At 46.1% G+C, this 16,447-nt stretch overlaps 1 protein-coding gene across 1 annotated transcript in view; it reads left to right on the top strand.

Annotated features, from left to right (window-relative positions):
* ANOS1 (anosmin 1) overlaps positions 1–16,447 on the top strand; it is a 198,481-nt gene that overhangs the window by 102,887 nt on the left and 79,147 nt on the right. Inside the window, exon 3 of the mRNA XM_065916567.1 lies at positions 10,400–10,462. Within this exon, the coding sequence (XP_065772639.1) occupies positions 10,400–10,462 (63 nt within the window). The remainder of the gene's footprint in view (positions 1–10,399; positions 10,463–16,447) is intronic.

The raw sequence follows: 16,447 nt of genomic DNA, 5'->3' as shown, positions 1-16,447 counted from the left end.
CTTTATGGTCCCCAGGGGGAAGGATGGGGGAAGGGACAGTCAGGGAGTCTGGGATGGACATGGACACACTGCTGTATTTATCATGGAGAACCAGCAAGGACCTGCTGGACGGCACAGGGAACTCTGCTCAATGTCATGTGGCAGCCTGGATGCAGGTGAGTTTGGGGGAGAATGGATACGTGTGTATGTATCGCTGAGTCCCTTTGCTGTCCCACTGAAACCATCACGACATTGTTAACTGACCATAAGTTCAGTTCAGTTCAGTTGCCCAGTCTTGTCTGACCCCATGAGCGACAGCACGCCAAGCCTCCCTGTCCATCACCAACACCCGGAGTTCACCCAAACTCATGTCGATTGAGTCGGTGATGCCATCCAGCCATTTCATCCTCTGTCGTCCCCTTCTCCTTCTGCATTCAATCTTTCCCGGCATCAGGGTCTTTTCAAATGAGTCAGTTCTTCACATCAGGTGGCCAAAGGATTGGAGTTTCAGCTTCAGCTTCAATCCTTACAAAGAATATTCAGGACTGATTTCCTTTAGGATGGACTGGTTGGATCTCCTTGCAGCCCAAGGGACTCTCAAGAGTCTTCTCCAACACCACAGTTCAAAAGCATCCATTCTTCGGTGCTCAGCTTTCTTTGTAGTCCAATTCTCACATACATACATGACTACTGAAAAAACCATAACTTTGACTAGACAGAACTTTGTTGGCAAAGTAATGTCTCTGCTTTTTAATATGCTGTCTAGGTTACTCGTAACTTTTTTTTCCAAGGAGTAAGCATCTTTTAATTTCATGGCTGCAGTCACCATCTGCAGTGATTTTGGGACCCAAGAAAATAAACTCTGTCACTGTTTCCATTGTTTCCCCATCTATTTGACATGAAGTGATGGGACCAGATACCATGATCTTAGTTTTCTGAATGTTGAGTTTTAAGCCAACTTTTTCACTTTCATCAAGAAGCTCTTTAGTTCTTCTTCACTTTTTATCTTAAGTGTGGTGTCATCTGCGTATCTGAAGTTATTGATATTTCTCCCAGCAATCTTGATTCCAGCTTGTGCTTCATCCAACCCAGCTTTGCTCATGATGTACTCTGCATAGAAGTTAAATAAGCAGGGTGACAATATACAGCCTTGACGTACTCCTTTTCCTATTTGGAACAAATCTGTTGTTCCATGTTGAGTTTTAACTGTTGCTTCTTGACCTGAATACAGGTTTCTCAAGAGACAGGTCAGGTGGTCTGGTATTTCCATCTCTCAGAATTTTCCACAGTTTGTTGTGATCAACATGCTCAAAGGCTTTGGCATAGTCCATAAAGCAGAAGTATATGTTTTTCTGGAACTCTCTTGCTTTTTCGATGATCCAACGGATGTTGGCAGTTGGATCTCTGGTTCCTCTGCCTTTTCTAAATCCAGCTTGAGCATCTGGAAGTTCACAGTTCACGTATTGCTGAAGCCTGGCTTGGAGAATTTTGAGCATTACTTTACTAGCGTGTGAGCTGAGTGAAATTGTGCAGTAGCGTGCACATTCTTTGGCATTGCTACAATTGGCTGTATAATTGGCTATACCCCAATACAAATAAAAAGATTTTTTAAAAAAGAGTTGTTTGCAGAACCTTTCTATACACCTTTGCAGAGCCTGGAAGGTTCTTGTGAACCACCGTGTGGGAAGACCCGCCCTACAGTCAGTATGAGGTTTCGGGTCCCAAGCCTCCGTCTGTGACTCTCCGTGGCTTCCCACAACTTCTGCGTAGCCACTTTGCTATCTTGATTTTTTAAAATTCCATTTATTTATTTATAACTGAAGGATAATTGCTTTCCACCGTTGTGGTTTTTTTTTTGGTTTCTGGCAAACCTCAGCAGGAATAAGCCATACTTATACCCGTGTCCCCTCCGTCTTGAAACCCCCCCCCCACCTCCCTCCCCATCCCACCCCTCTTGGTAGCTACAGAGCCCCAGTTTGAGTTTCCTGAGGCATGCGGCCAATTCCCATCACCCCTTTACTATTTTTTAAATCACCTTCTGCCAACAAATCCACGTCCGTACTCAATTTCAGTGATGCCTGCTAAAGGAAATCTGTGGTTATTGTTTAGTCGCTCAGTCCTGTCTGACTTTTTGTGAGCCCGTGGACTGCGGCATACCAGGCAAGGTTTGTGATCCTGAGTCGTTTTAAGAGTCCTTGATGTATTCACTTTTTAAAAAAATTAGAGTACAGTTAGTTAACAATGTTACCTTAGTTTCCACTGTACAGAAAAATGACTCAGTTATCCACATATACACATTCTTTAAAATTTCTTTTCCATGATGGCTTATCACAGGGTATTCAATATACTTCCCTGTGGCTATCGTAAGACCTTGTTTTCATGTGTTCATTGTTAACTCAATTTAGAACACTTCAGAAAACTTCTGAGAATAGTACTTCCATATACCTTTCTTCTGAATCGGGGTACAGTGACAGTGTTGACAAAGACTAGTAAATAGTTTTGCCTTTCTTGGCCATAAAAGAGCTTACTTTGTGGCTCAGCTGGTAAAGAATCCGCCTGCAAAGCGAGAGACCTGGGTTTGATCCCTGGGTTGGGAAGATCCCCTGGAGAAGAGAAAGGTACCCACTGCAGTATTTTGGTCTGGAGAATTCCATGGACTGTATAGTCCATGGGGTCGCAAAGAATAGGACACGACTGAGCCACTTTCATTTTCTTTATCCATACAAACTTTTGCAGCTATTCAGCCCAGCTATTGTGTAGCACAGATGCAACCACAGACAATACATTAGTGAGTGGGCGTGGCTGTGTTCTAACAAATTTTACTTAATGAAAATGGTTTGTAATTCAGATTTGGTCCCTGGTTTCTAGCTTCTGACCCTAATCTAGATGTACCAGATATTAGCTTTTATTTGCTTTATCACATTCTCTCTAGATAGATAGATAAATATAGATTTAGGTGTATGTGTATAGTTAGAGTTGTTCATTTTTCCATCCATTTAAAACTAAGTTGCAGACATCACAACTTTTTAGCCTTCAGTGTTTTAGGATGTATCTTTTACGTGAGTTGCAGATGCCATGACTTTTTAGCCTTCAATGTTTGAGCATGTATCTCTTACGTAAGTTGCAGACATTATGACTTTTTACCCTTCAATGTTTCAGCATGTATCTCTTATGTAAGTTGCAGATGCCATGACTTTTTACCCTTCAATGTTTTAGCATGTATCTCTTATATAAGTTGTACCAGATATTAGCTTTTATTTGCTTTATCACATTCTCTCTAGATAGGTAGATATAGATATAGGTGTATGTATATACTTAGAGTTGTTCATTTTTCCATCCATTTAAAACTAAGTTGCAGATGTCAAGACTTTTTAGCCTTCAGTGTTTTAGCATGTATCTCTTACGTAAGTTGCAGATGCCATGACTTTTCACCCTTCAGTGTTTTAGCATGTATCTCTTATGTAAGTTGCAGATGCCATGACTTTTTATCCTTCAATGTTTTAGCATGCATCTCTTACATAAGTTGCAGACATCACGACTTTTTACCCTTCAGTGTTTTAGCATATGTCTCTTACATAACGGCCGTGGAATGATCACATTCAGAGGCTTTCACGTGGGTGTAGCCCTATAGTCTCCTATCTGGCCTGCTGTTAGATCTCACTGCTTGTGCCGATAATGCCCTGTCCAGCGCTGTTTTCTCTGGTTCAGGGTCTGGCCCATCCAGCGCTCCTTGTATTCAGCTGTCCCGTGCCTCCAGTTTCCTTTCACCAGGAAGCAGTCCTCAGCCTTCCTTTGCATCTCACAACATTGGTATGTTTTACGACTAGAGGCTTTTGTCTTTGTAGAAGGCACCTCATTCTGGCTTTGTCAGATTTTTCCTGGTCATTCTATTAAGATTCAGGATGCCGCCTGGGCGGTGGTGAAGCTGTGTTTTTACCAGTGCGTCACGTTGGGGGCATGCCACGTGGATTTCCCCTGGAGACGTTTCCTTTATCACTTAGTTAAAGTGTTATCTCCAGATTTCTCCGCTGTAAAGGTATCACTTTCTCTTCATTATTAATACTTTTTTTTAAGCATATTCAATATTTTTAATTAGAGTATGGTTGATGTACAATCTTATGTAAGTTACAAGTATAAAAACTGAAAGCCCCTCAGTCGCGTCCTCCTCTTTGCGACCCTTATGGACTGTAAAGTCCATGGAATTCTCCAGGCCAGAATACTGGAGTGGGTGGCCTTTCCCTTCTCCAGGGGATCTTCCCAACCCGGGGATCGAACCCAGGTCTCCCGCATTGCGGGCAGATTCTTTCCCAGCTGAGCCACAAGGGAAGCCCACGAAGACTGGAGTGGGTAGCCTATCCCTTCTCCAGGGGATCTTCCTGACCCAGGAATTGAACTGTGGTTTCCTGCATTGCGGGCGGATTCTTTACCAACTGAGCTACCAGGAAACCCCAATTTAAAGTATAGATAATATCTTTTTAACTTGAGAATTAACCATGGGCTGTTATTGGGAATTTCGGTACTGTGCCCAAAAATGCCATAGCAGAGGAGCAGTGGAGAATCTGGATGCTAAGGAAATACGCTTGGTCTTCAATAAACAGAATTCCCCTGATGGATATATTTGAAGAGACTTGATGATATGCCTAATGGCACAGTTGACCTGAGGAAAAAAAAAGACAGAGGGTGGTTTTCTGATAACAGCTACCTCAATTAATTTTTTTTTCCATTTTAATTTTTTATTGGTTTCGATTTTCACTGCAACTAAGAGAGCTCTTGATGGTTAGAATCCCCTTTATTGGGATCAGTAGCTGTGATAACGTGAGACCCAGTTTTCTCGACACTCATCACGGTGGGAGAGTGGCTCTCCTCTGAGCGTTTCAGAGAAAGCTGACTTTCTCTGATGTGAGACGCAGGAGGCGGCGTGACACGGCAGAGTCGGGCTAGTTTGCTGATCTTTTCGGGTTTAGGCTCTGCTGGTCATGCAGCTGTGCGTCCGTGGGCCGACCGCCAAAAGATTTCATTATTTTGGCAAGACACGGTATGCTTTTCGACACACAGGATTGCAACAATTTCTCTACCAATTTAGACCTGGAGAGAGTCCATGAATAGTTCTAAAGTCAGCACAGTACACATATTTTAGGAAATGTATTGGGTGGGGGGAGATGATTTCCATTGGGAGAAAAAAAAAAAAAAAAACAGAGCCACAGTTTTCCAAGGAAACTTGTTGCCCTTAATTCAGAAAACAGAAAAGGTCTTTGGAAACTTTTGTTGAGAGCATTATTATCTGATTTTTGAGTATATATACCTGTGTGAAATGAAAAATGGATTTGTGTGTGTGTGTGTGTGTGTGAAACTCCAAATTTATTTTTTACACGCAGGCGAAATGAAATATATATCACTCTTCAACTTTTTCATATTCAACAGACATGTTTGTGTATGAGAGCATTCCATATATCCTATAAATGGTACGGTCCTCTGGTCTCAGGATTTTCCTTCTGATTCTAGCTTCCAGCCACACCCAGGAACCTACTGTCCCACCCAACCACAGCTGTTGGAATTCAGGCTGAGAATTCAGCAGTTGGCAGTTGGAAACTTTTGAAACAACTGGCAGTTTTGAAACAATTATTGAAACACGCCTGAGAGACTGAAATTAAAACAAATTTTCTTTTCTTTAATTAAAAAAAAAAAAAAAAAAACAGTTATCAGGGAAATCTGAGAGAACGAAAATAAATTCTCTTTTCTGGTCTTTTAGAGATGGCAGAGAATCAGATTTGCTGAATACCTACCACCGTGTGGGCATTTAAAAATGTTGTCTGTACAAATTTTTTTTTAGAAAGAATCTTCTGAGGCAAGTATCACTCTTTGGTTAGGGTGGGAGGAGGGTTCCGTGGTGCCTCAGATGGTAAAGAATCCACCTGCAATGCAGGAGACACGGGTTCGATCCCTGGGTCGGGAAGATCCCCTGGAGGAGGAAATGGCAACCCACTCCAGGCTGCTTGCATGGAGAATTCTATGGACAAGATGAACCTGGCGGGCCGCAGTGCGTATTAGAAACCTCAGACCTGGCTGGAATCATCCATTTCTGGGTCCTTCACTTTGTGTCACCTTTCGACTCATGACCTCTCGAGCTTATTCACAGGAGTTGCACCTAGAGGGCACACACATCTGGCCGTCAGCGCCTTCCCATCATATCGGAAAGCTGTGGACACAGGGTGCTTCTCATGATCATCATCGTGTGTCTCTGCATCTGGATTCTCACATCCTCTAAGCTCAGCCGTGAATTGAATGGTTTGTGTGCAGTCACAGATGGAGCCATGGACATGAATCCCGCTACCCAGCCATTGCTCCTATAAACAGGTTTTGATTCCCACATCTGCAAGTTGCAGGGTTGGTTTCGATGCCGCCGGAGATACCTGCCTTTCCAAAATTCTGTGTTTCCATGTGGTAACTCCTGGAGCATTCTCTGATACATATTTCCTGCTTCTCCTAGCCCTGCAGTCAGACCGCCTCCATTGGGTCCTTTCTTTTTGCCTCCTAATATGTTGGAAGGAAAGTTATGACCAACCTAGACAGCATATTAAAAAACAGAGACATTACTTTGTCAACAGAGGTCCGTCCGGTCAAGTCTGTGGTTTTTCCAGTGGTCATGTATGGATGTGAGAGTTGGATTGTGAAGAAACCTGAGCACCAAGGAATGAATGCTTTTGAACTGTGGTGTTGGAGAAGACTGTTGAGAGTCCCTTGGACTGCAAGGAGATCCAACCAGTTCATCCTAAAGGAAATCAGTCCTAATTATTCATTGGAAGGACTGATGCTGAAGCTGAAACTCCAGTACTTTGGCCACCTCATGCAAAGAGCTGACTCATTAGAAAAGACCCTTATGCTGGGAGGGATTGGGAGCAGGAGGAGAAGGGGACGACAGAGGATGAGATGGCTGGATGGCATCACCGACTCGATGGACATGACTTTGAGTAAACTCCGGGAGTTGGTGATGGACAGGGAGGCCTGGCGTGCTGCGGTCCATGGGGTCGCAAAGAGTCGGACAGGACTGAGCGACTGGACTGAACTGAACTGAATATGTTCTAGTCTCTTCTCTTTCATGTCTGCTCCCGTGTCAGTCTCCCCCAAGCCCTAATACAAAAAGAGGGGACAAACAGATGAAAAGATGCTCAGGTAACTCATTATTACAGAAATGCAAGTCAAAGCTACAATGAATATATAACTATATTCTGACCTCACACCAGTCAGAATAGCCATCATCAAAAAATCTGTAAACAGTAAATGCTGGGGAGGGTGTGGAGAAAAGGAAACCCCCTTAAACTGTTGGTGGGAATGAAAATTGGTGCCACCACTATAGAAAACCATATGGAGATTCCTTAAATAACTAAGCATAGAACTACATATGACCTGACTCTTGGGCGTATATCTGGAGAAGACCATAATTCAAAAAGATACATGGACCCCAATGTTCATAGCAGCACTGTTGACAATAACCAAGACATGGATGCAGCAACCTAAATGTCCACGGACAGAGTAATGGATAAAGAAGAAGCGGTACATATACACAGCGGAATACTCCTCAGCCACGAAAAGGAACGAAATCGTGCCATTTGCAGAGATGTGGCTGGACCTAGAGACTCTCATACAGAGTGAAGGAAGTCAGAGAAAAATAAATATTGAATACTGTTGCTTATATGTGGTATCTGGGAAAAAAGGATACAGATGGACTTACTTGCAAAGCAGAAATAGAGACGTAGATTTTATGGATACCAAAGCGGGGAAAAGGGAGTGGGGTGGATTGGGACACTGAGCCTGAGACATACATATTACTGTGTAAAAAACAGATAACTAATGAGAACCTACTGCATAGGTCAGGGAGTTCTATGCAGTGGCCTGTGGTGACTTCAATGGGAAGGAAATCCAAAACAGAGGGGATATATGTATAACTTTCTAGACTGTGAAGAACTTGAAGATGGGGGGAGGGTGTGTGTGTATAGTTTATAAATTAAGCAGAACCATCACTTTGCATGACACGGTGGTAATGGAATGCAGCGTATCTTTATGAAAAAAGAAAATGAATGAGTGATGTAGAAAGAAAGAGAGAAGATACGTCGAGAATGTGGCTCACTCGCTGTAACCTTTCTGCAGAACTGCAGATCCACTATTGTGCGGTTCTGTGGGCAACCCTGTATATGCAGTCATCACCTCAGACTCACCGTGTTAAATGTGGACTTCCAGCCCTTTCCCGGTGTATCCGCCTTCTGCACCCGCCGTCTTATTGACACCCTCAGCTCCTTTCCGGTGGGGATTAGCAACGTGGTTGCCCGTCCCATTCCCACTTCTCCTACTTTGCCGTTCACGGGTTGATTTTTTTCTCTGCCTTTCCCTCACTGTCGTCTGCTATCCACAGGGCCTGTCAACACTACAAGTGGTATGGAGGATGTTTGGGAGACACTATAATAACTTTTGCTCTGGTGTCATTTCCTATGTGTCTCACCTCCCTCATCCACCTCCCATTCTAATGCTCGAGTCATTTTAAGTACAAACTGGGGCAAGGAAGTCTGTTCTACTGGGTTGGCCAAAAAGTTCCTGTAGATTTTTCCATAACATATCACAGAAAACCCTGAGCAAAATTTTTGGCCCACCCAATAAGAATGTCAGTGGCCCTTGTTGAATTCCAAGGGCCATCTTCCTAGCCGTGTGTTTTATGGCATCTCCTCTTTTTTAGCTTTCATATTCCATGTATTTACAGTCCTGTTCAGGCCCCAAACCTGTTTCCCAGGGATCAGATCGTCCTCATCCTTCTAAGCTGACTCACGTGCCCTTCATTCTGTGAAACCTTCTCCATTTATCGCATATGGAACAACACACCACTTCTCTGGCCTCTCATGGGATGTTCTTCTTCCATCATTTATTGGACACTTTGGTGCTATTATTGTTGTTCAGTGGCTCCGTCATGTCCAACTCTTTGTGATCCCATGGACTGCAGCACGCCAGGCCTCCCTGCCCTTCACCAAATCTCAGAGTTTACTCAAACTCATGTCCATCGAGTCGATGATGCCATCCAACCGTTTCATCCTCGGTTGGCCCTTTCTCCTCCTGCCTTCAATCTTTCCCAGTAAATTATGGGAATAGTAAATTATGTATATTATATATATATATATATCCACACTTGATTCTGAAACTCTTATGGCAGAATCTCATATTCAGATTGACTCAATATATTTTAATAGAGTAATTAACCTGGGTAGTCCTCAGTGCTGCTGGGTTCACTGAGATAAAGACATAAATTAAGAATAGTGTGTGTGATATTTACACACACACACACACACACACACATATGTACGGGCTTCCCTGGTAGCTCAGCTGGTAAAGAATCCACATACAATGCAGGAAACCCCAGTTCGATTCCTGGGTCAGGAAGATCCCCGGGAGAAGGGATAGGCTACCCATTCCAGTGTTCATGGGTTTCCCTGCTGGCCCAGATGGTAAAGAATCCACCTGCAATGTGAGTGACCTGGGTTCAATCCCTGGGTCTGGAAGATCCCCTGGAAAAGGGAACAGCTACCCACCCCAGCATCCTTGCCTGGAGAATCCCATGGACAGAGGAGCCTGGCGGGCTGCAGTCCATGGCGTTGCAAAGAGTCAGACACGGCTGAGCGATTAAGCATGCACACCCACACCCACACACACATATCGAGCCCGGGTCTCCCGCATTGCAGGCGGATTCTTTACCAGCTGAGCCACGAGGGAAGCCCAGATGTACGCAGGCACAGACTTAATGCAATGCTTCAGTCATTTACAGAAGCGCCTTCAGAAAATAGCTCGGGGTTGTCCACTTGAAAGCCAGCTACTGGTAAAGTTCACGAGGCAAAAAAGTTCATCTGTTACCAACCCCCTTTGGAAAATCAATTTAATTCACTAAAAGTAAATATCCACGCTGCTGTGCCTGCCAGTGGCTGTCACTATTTGTCTTACCTGCCGACCGTGTGGACACAACCCTCTTTCTTCCCAGCTCTATACGACGCTCAGGTTCCTAGTGAAGGGAAGTCGCTCAGCCGTGTCCAACTCTTTGCAACCCCATGGACTGTAGCCCACCAGGCTCCTCCGTCCCTGGGATTCTCCAGACAAGAATACTGGAGTGGGTTGCAATTTCCTTCTCCAAGGGGTCTTCCCGACCCAGGGATCAAACTCAGTCTCCCGCATTGCAGGCAGATTCTTTACCATCTGACCCACCAGGGGAGTCTCATCAGCTTCCCAGGGTGCGCATTTAAGATGGGGTGAGCTTCCGCTGGATCTCCCAGAGTCGCTTGGAAACGCTGGCGCTGACGAGTCCGGGGCGTGCACGGGTGGGGTGCCTTTCCTCCGGGGCCTTGTTCGTCACCTGTGTCCACTGATCAGTCTTCACCCTTCTCTCTCCCAGTGCCTGGAGCCCTGCAAGCTGTCCTGGGACCTGCGGAAGCAGCAGTGCCAGAACTTCTGCGAGGTAGGGGGCGTGCATGCGGCCACAGGCCGAGCTGTGGGCCGGGGAGGTCCTGGGCATTCAGAGAGTGCATCGCGTCCTTCTGGGGCTGGGAGGCTCACTCTACTTCTGCGGTGTGTCTGCTTGTCTGTGTGCATGTCAATTCACAGCCAACAAAGTTGTTCAGACTGCTAAAAACCCAGGTGGCGGCACTGGTCAAGAACCCCGCCTGCCAACGCAAGAGACCTAAGATACGTGGGTTCCATCCTTCGGTCGGGAAGATCCCCTGGAGAAGGGAATGGCAGCCCACTCCAGTGTTCTTAACCTGGAGAGAATCCCATGGACAGAGGAGCCTGGCAGGCTACAACCCATGGGGTCACGGAGAGTCAGACACGACTGAAGTGACTTTGCGTGCACTTAAAGCCTAGCCACTCACTGCTTCTGTTATTAATTAGGCAGGAAAATTATTATTTTTTTTTTACTATGAATTAAAAAAAAATTACAAGCCGTTGGCAGCCTCTCCACCTCACATGATGACCCTTCTCTGAGCGGCTTTCAGCATGAGGTTGAAATTCTCGTGCCTTTTGGAAGAAGCCTCGAGTTTTATGGACTTCACTGATGGCTCAGCTGGTAAAGAATCTGCCTGCAATGCGGGAGACCTGGGTTCGATCCCTGGGTTGGGAAGATCCCCTGCAGAAGGGAAAGGCTACCCTCTCCAGTATTGTGGCCTAAAGAACTCCATGGACAGTCCATGGGGTCGCAAAGAGTCAGACACGGCTGAGCAACTTGCCCTTCAGTTCCCTTCACTCACGGTTTCTGGGTGGCGGGGTTCTCAGACCATTTGATCTTCCTCTGGGCTGCCCACACCCCCGGGCTGAGACTGGCCCAGATTTTCCCGTGCAGAAGGAACCTTCCTTTCCCCACGCTCTCAGTTAGATAACAGAGCACTCTTGTCCCGGGCAACTGCTGTCTAAACTCACCGCTTGTGCCAAAGAAAGAGGGTGCTGCTTTGCGGCACCGTTTCCTCCAGGGCAGGGAGAAGACTTGAGAGTCCCTTGGACTGCAAGGAGATCCAGCCAGTCCATCCCAAAGGAAATCAGCCCTGAAGATTCATTGGAAGGACTGAGGCTGAAGCTCTAGTACTCTGGCCACCTGATGCAAAGAGCTGACTCACGGGAAAACACCCCGATGCTGGGAAAGATCGAAGGTGGGAGGAGAAGGGGACGACAGAGGGTGAGATGGTTGGATGGCATCTCCGACTCGACGAACATGACTTTGAGACAACTCCGGGAGATGCTGAATGACAGGGAGGCCTGGCGTGCTGCGGTCCATGGGGTCACAAAGAGTCAGACGCGACTCAGCAACTGAACAAGAGCAATTCTCCAGGGCAGACCAGGGGCCCTGCTGTGAAGCAGAAGGGCTGACCACACGGGGGCCACTCAGTGTAAGGGGAGTGAGAAAGTCCACGAGGACCTCGAGGATGTGGGTTGGGCCCGTCCACCATGGGAGGCAGAGCAGCACCGTGGATGGGGTGGGCAGGGAAGCAGAGACGTGCCCGAGTGGTCTCAGAGGGAAACCTTGCTTCAGCTCTGCTCCAGATGGAACCAGGGCCGATCGGAACTTCCGAGCTGTTCCAGACGAACACAGGGGGGCTGGTCCTCCCCCCAAGCCCTGCCCCCTACCATGCGAGTGTGGTCCTGTTGCCTGAGTTTCAGCTCAGAGGGCACGCAGACTGTGTCCTGAAGACATGCCTATGGACCTGGCATCGTCACAGCCCCTGCAGTTTTATGGTCCCTGAGATACATCCACGTTCCCAAGGCCATCTGACCTTCTGATGGACATGAAGGTCATCAGAGCTGTGCGTGAAGCGTGCAGGAGCGGAGGCTGGAAATTTTCGAGCCGTTGGGCTCACCCGCTGCAGACACCCAGAAAGTGAAAGTGAAAGTCGCTCAGTCGTGTCTGAATCTTTGCGACCCCATGGACTACACCGTCCATGGAATTCTCCAGGCCAGAATACTGGAGTGGGTAGCCTTTCCCTTCTCCAGGGCATCTTCCCGACCCAGGGATCCAACCCAGGTCTCCTGCGTTGGCAGGCGGATTCTTTACCACCTCAGCCATCTGGGAAGCCCTCAGTTTAATGTATGTTTATATTACATGCCCCTTGTCGCCTGACAGATTACCCTCAAACTTAGTGGCTGGCTGAATGCAACACCCGAATCTTGTTTTGTTTGCTTTTTTTGTTGTTGTTTAATACATGTATTTCATTGAAGTATAGTTGACTTAAAGTGTTTCAGGTTCCCAACTGATTCAGTTATGCATATGCACATACATTATATTTTTCATATTATTTTCCATCATAGGTTACTACAAGGTATTGACTATAGTTCCCTGTGCTATACACTTTTGTTGCCTGTTGCGTTCTTTTTTTTTTTTTTTAATTAGAAATCTAACATCCTGTTCATGCGCACCCGTCTGTCATCCCACTGTTTCTTTGGATCAGGAGCTTGGGTAGAGCTTCATTGCACTGTCTGCCCAGCATCTGTCATACTTGAAGTCAAGGCATTGGCTGGGTTGCCTTCTCAGCCAGGGGCTTGGCTGTGGGAAAAGTCTGCCGTCAACTCATTGCAGTTGTTGGCAGGATCCGTTTCCTTGCGGGGGTGGGACTGTGGGCCTGTCGCCTTGATGACGCGTGGCTGGGGTCCACTCCGAGCTCCTGGAAGGTGCCTGAGATACCTCCCTGTGTGGCCCCCTTCAGCGGCAAATCACAAAATGGCTTTTAGCAGAATCCTGATCTCCAGCCTGCTGAGACAGAATTTTGTGTCATGCAACATAATCTCAGCAGTGACGGTGCTTCACCTCGGCCGTGTTCTGTTGATTAGAAGTGTACACACACACACACACACACACACACACATGGGGAGGTGATGACATCAGGCAGGTTATGACCCAGTGAGGCTCACCCTGCGCCCTGTGTATTCGAGAGTCTAATCAGTGGTTTGGTCACTAAGCCATGTCCAACTCTTGTGATCCCATGGGCCTGGCAGGCTGCAGTCCACGAATACCGGAGTGGGTTGCCAGGTCCTCCTCCAGGGCATCTTCCTGACGCAGGGATCGAACCTGGGTCTCCTGCATCGCAGGCGAATTCTTTACGTACTGAGCCACCAGGGAAGCCCGTGTCTAATACAGAAGCAGATAAAAACAGGGGATTCAGGTCTCTTGAGACCACAGTGATCAGAAGTGGAACTCAGCAAAGCAAAGTAATGAGTTCGTGCAGAGACTAGGGGTGTGAGGCCACCTCTGCGTGCCCTACGTTCTGTAAAGCGCGCTCCTGTTTTATTTTGTATTCTATTTCGTACACAAACTGCACATCTATAGGAACTAAAACGTGGGGCTGGCAAGTCTAGAGGAACAAGATGTGCTATTATTCACTTGAGAAACGCATTATCCATTAACACCCCTGAGTCTGGGTAAGTAGGTTTAGGTCAGATCCCTGAAACGGGAAATACAACTGCAGGTCATTTGAAACCTTCCTCCGTGACATTTCAGACGTGATAGTGGGCTTCTGTGAATCTCGTTCTGTCTGAAATAACCGTGTGGGACTTCTGAACCACGTCTGGTTTAATAAAATGAGATTGGAAGCCTGCACATCACAACTAGCGTTGGACCCCGCTAGGCACAGCTAAGCAAGCCTGTGAGGCAGCAAAGACCCAGCACAGCCAAAAATAAATATTTTTTTTAAATGGGATGTGTGTACAAATTGTGATATGCTGTGGCAGAAAGGTTCATTGAAGCTTGAAAGGTGGGGAAAAGAGAGGCTACGTAATGTAAGCAACTTTATAGAGAGCTCCCAGCCCAGTGGTCCAAAAGCTCAAGCCTTAATATTCAACTTTAGTTGCTTTGATTGTTCTTATTTCTGGATTTTTTTTTTTTTTTTTTGCTCCTGTTTTATTGTGCTGTAAATGTCTTGACTATTTTGTTTACTGAGATTGAATCCTGGAAGAACCCATTCCTATTTCAGTGTTTTCAAGGCTAGGCATTCATTGAGAAGACCTGTCCATCCTCCTAGTTATTACATTTTGTGTTAAGAAGGTATCCAGGTTCCATATCATCAAGAACCTAAGCTTTCCCTTTGTAAGAGTCTGAACCCGGGACGACTCCAGATTTTAGTCTTCTACGACAGAAACAACTAGACAATTAGAGATATTTGGTCCAGTGTATTCACTTGTAAAATGGTCCAACCTTTATCTTCAAAGCTGTGAGCTTGCAAACCACACCCCAAAGAGCAAAACCAGTCTGTCCCTTGCTTTTGTAAATCAGGTTTTATTGGAACGTCGTCAGAACGGTTTTTTTTTTTTTTTTTTTTAATGTATTATCTACAACAGCTCTTGTCTTATAACAGCAGAGTTGGGTAGTTGCAACGTGTCGTGTGGCCCATAAAGCTGAAACTTTGACGAAAATCTGGCCCTTCCCAGAAAGTATGTTCCACTTTCTGAGCAAAGTCACTCAGTCATGTCCGACTCTTTGCAGCCCCGTGGACTGTAACCTGCCAGGGTCCTCCTCCGTCTATGGGATTCTCCAGGCAAGGGAACTGGAATGGGGTTGCCATTTCCTTCTCCAGGGGATCTTCCCGACTCAGGGATCGAACCCAGGTCTCCTGCATCATAGGCAGATGCTTTTACCATCTTCTGAGCCAGCAGGGAAGAAGAACCACAAGGCATCATGATACCCATGCACCCCCCCTACCCAGTCAGACTGCCATCCCGTCTTCATCTGTATCACCAGCACCCAAGTCTAAACATAAAGCATCGTTCTTGGTCATTTTGGTCTTAGAATTATCCTGCATGGGAAAGATTTCCCGGGGCATCTTGTTTGTTTGTTTTTTTCTTGGCTTCGCTAGGTCTTCAGTGCTGGGCGCCAGGGTTCACCAGCTGCAGCGAGGAGAAAATACTGTTTGTTTGTGGTGCGGTGCAGGATTTTCATTGCAGTGTCTTCTCATGTTGCGGAGCGTGGGCTCTAGACGTGCGGACTTGAGTCGTTGCAGCACGCAGGCTCTGAAGTACAGGTTTACTAGCGGTCGTGCACAAGCTTAGTTGCTCTGTGGCATGTGGGGTCTTCCCGGCCCAGGGAATGGAACCCATGACCCCTGCCTTGGCAGGTGAACTCTAAACCACTGGACCACGAGGGAAGCCCCCAGGGGCATAGATAGATAATAACATACCTGGAACCGATTCATCACCTTCTCATGTATTAACTCTTTTGATTATGGATACAGTTCTGCTTTTGCTGTAGCCATTTCAGGCTCCAGGCAAAGCCAACAATCTTATTTTTTAACCGAAAAAAGTTAAATGTATTAGGACAAGAATCTTTCAGGACTCTTTCTGTGGTGTCATAACGTATGATTTCTCATGTTTATGAAATATGGTTTTTTTTTTTCCCACAATAGGTACATGGATAGACGGTGCTTTGTTGCCTGAGTTATTAACTATTATTCCCTTCCTCTTACTTTCATAAAATCCTAGATGAGATGGCTGGATGGCATCACCGACTCGATGGGCATGAGTTTGAGTAAACTCTGGGAGTTGGTGATGGACAGGGAGGCCTGGCGTGCTGCGATTCATGGGGTCGCAAAGAGTCGGACACGACTGAGCGACTGAACTGAACTGAACTGAACTGAAGAACCATGATAAACTATGACAGTTCATCTTACTAGTCATAAAATGCATGTCTTCATACGTTTAAATGTTCTTTCTTATAATCGATGGAATCTTAAATTATACAAGAAAGCACCTTTTTTCCTTGCTAGCAGTAGATAATCATCTCTGTTACAGCTGCTGTTGCCTTACTTTTTTAAAATTTTCATTTATTTTTATTAGTTGGAGGCTAATTACTTTACAGTATTGCAGTGGTTTTTGCCATACAGTGACATGAATCAGCCATGGATTTACATGTATTCCCCATCCCGATCCCCCCTCCCACCTCCCTCCCCATCCCATCCCTCTGGGTGTTCCC

Source organism: Muntiacus reevesi, chromosome X, assembly GCF_963930625.1.
Source record: "Muntiacus reevesi chromosome X, mMunRee1.1, whole genome shotgun sequence".
Lineage (NCBI taxonomy): Eukaryota > Metazoa > Chordata > Mammalia > Artiodactyla > Cervidae > Muntiacus > Muntiacus reevesi.
This window is presented reverse-complemented; position numbering and strand designations above follow the sequence as displayed.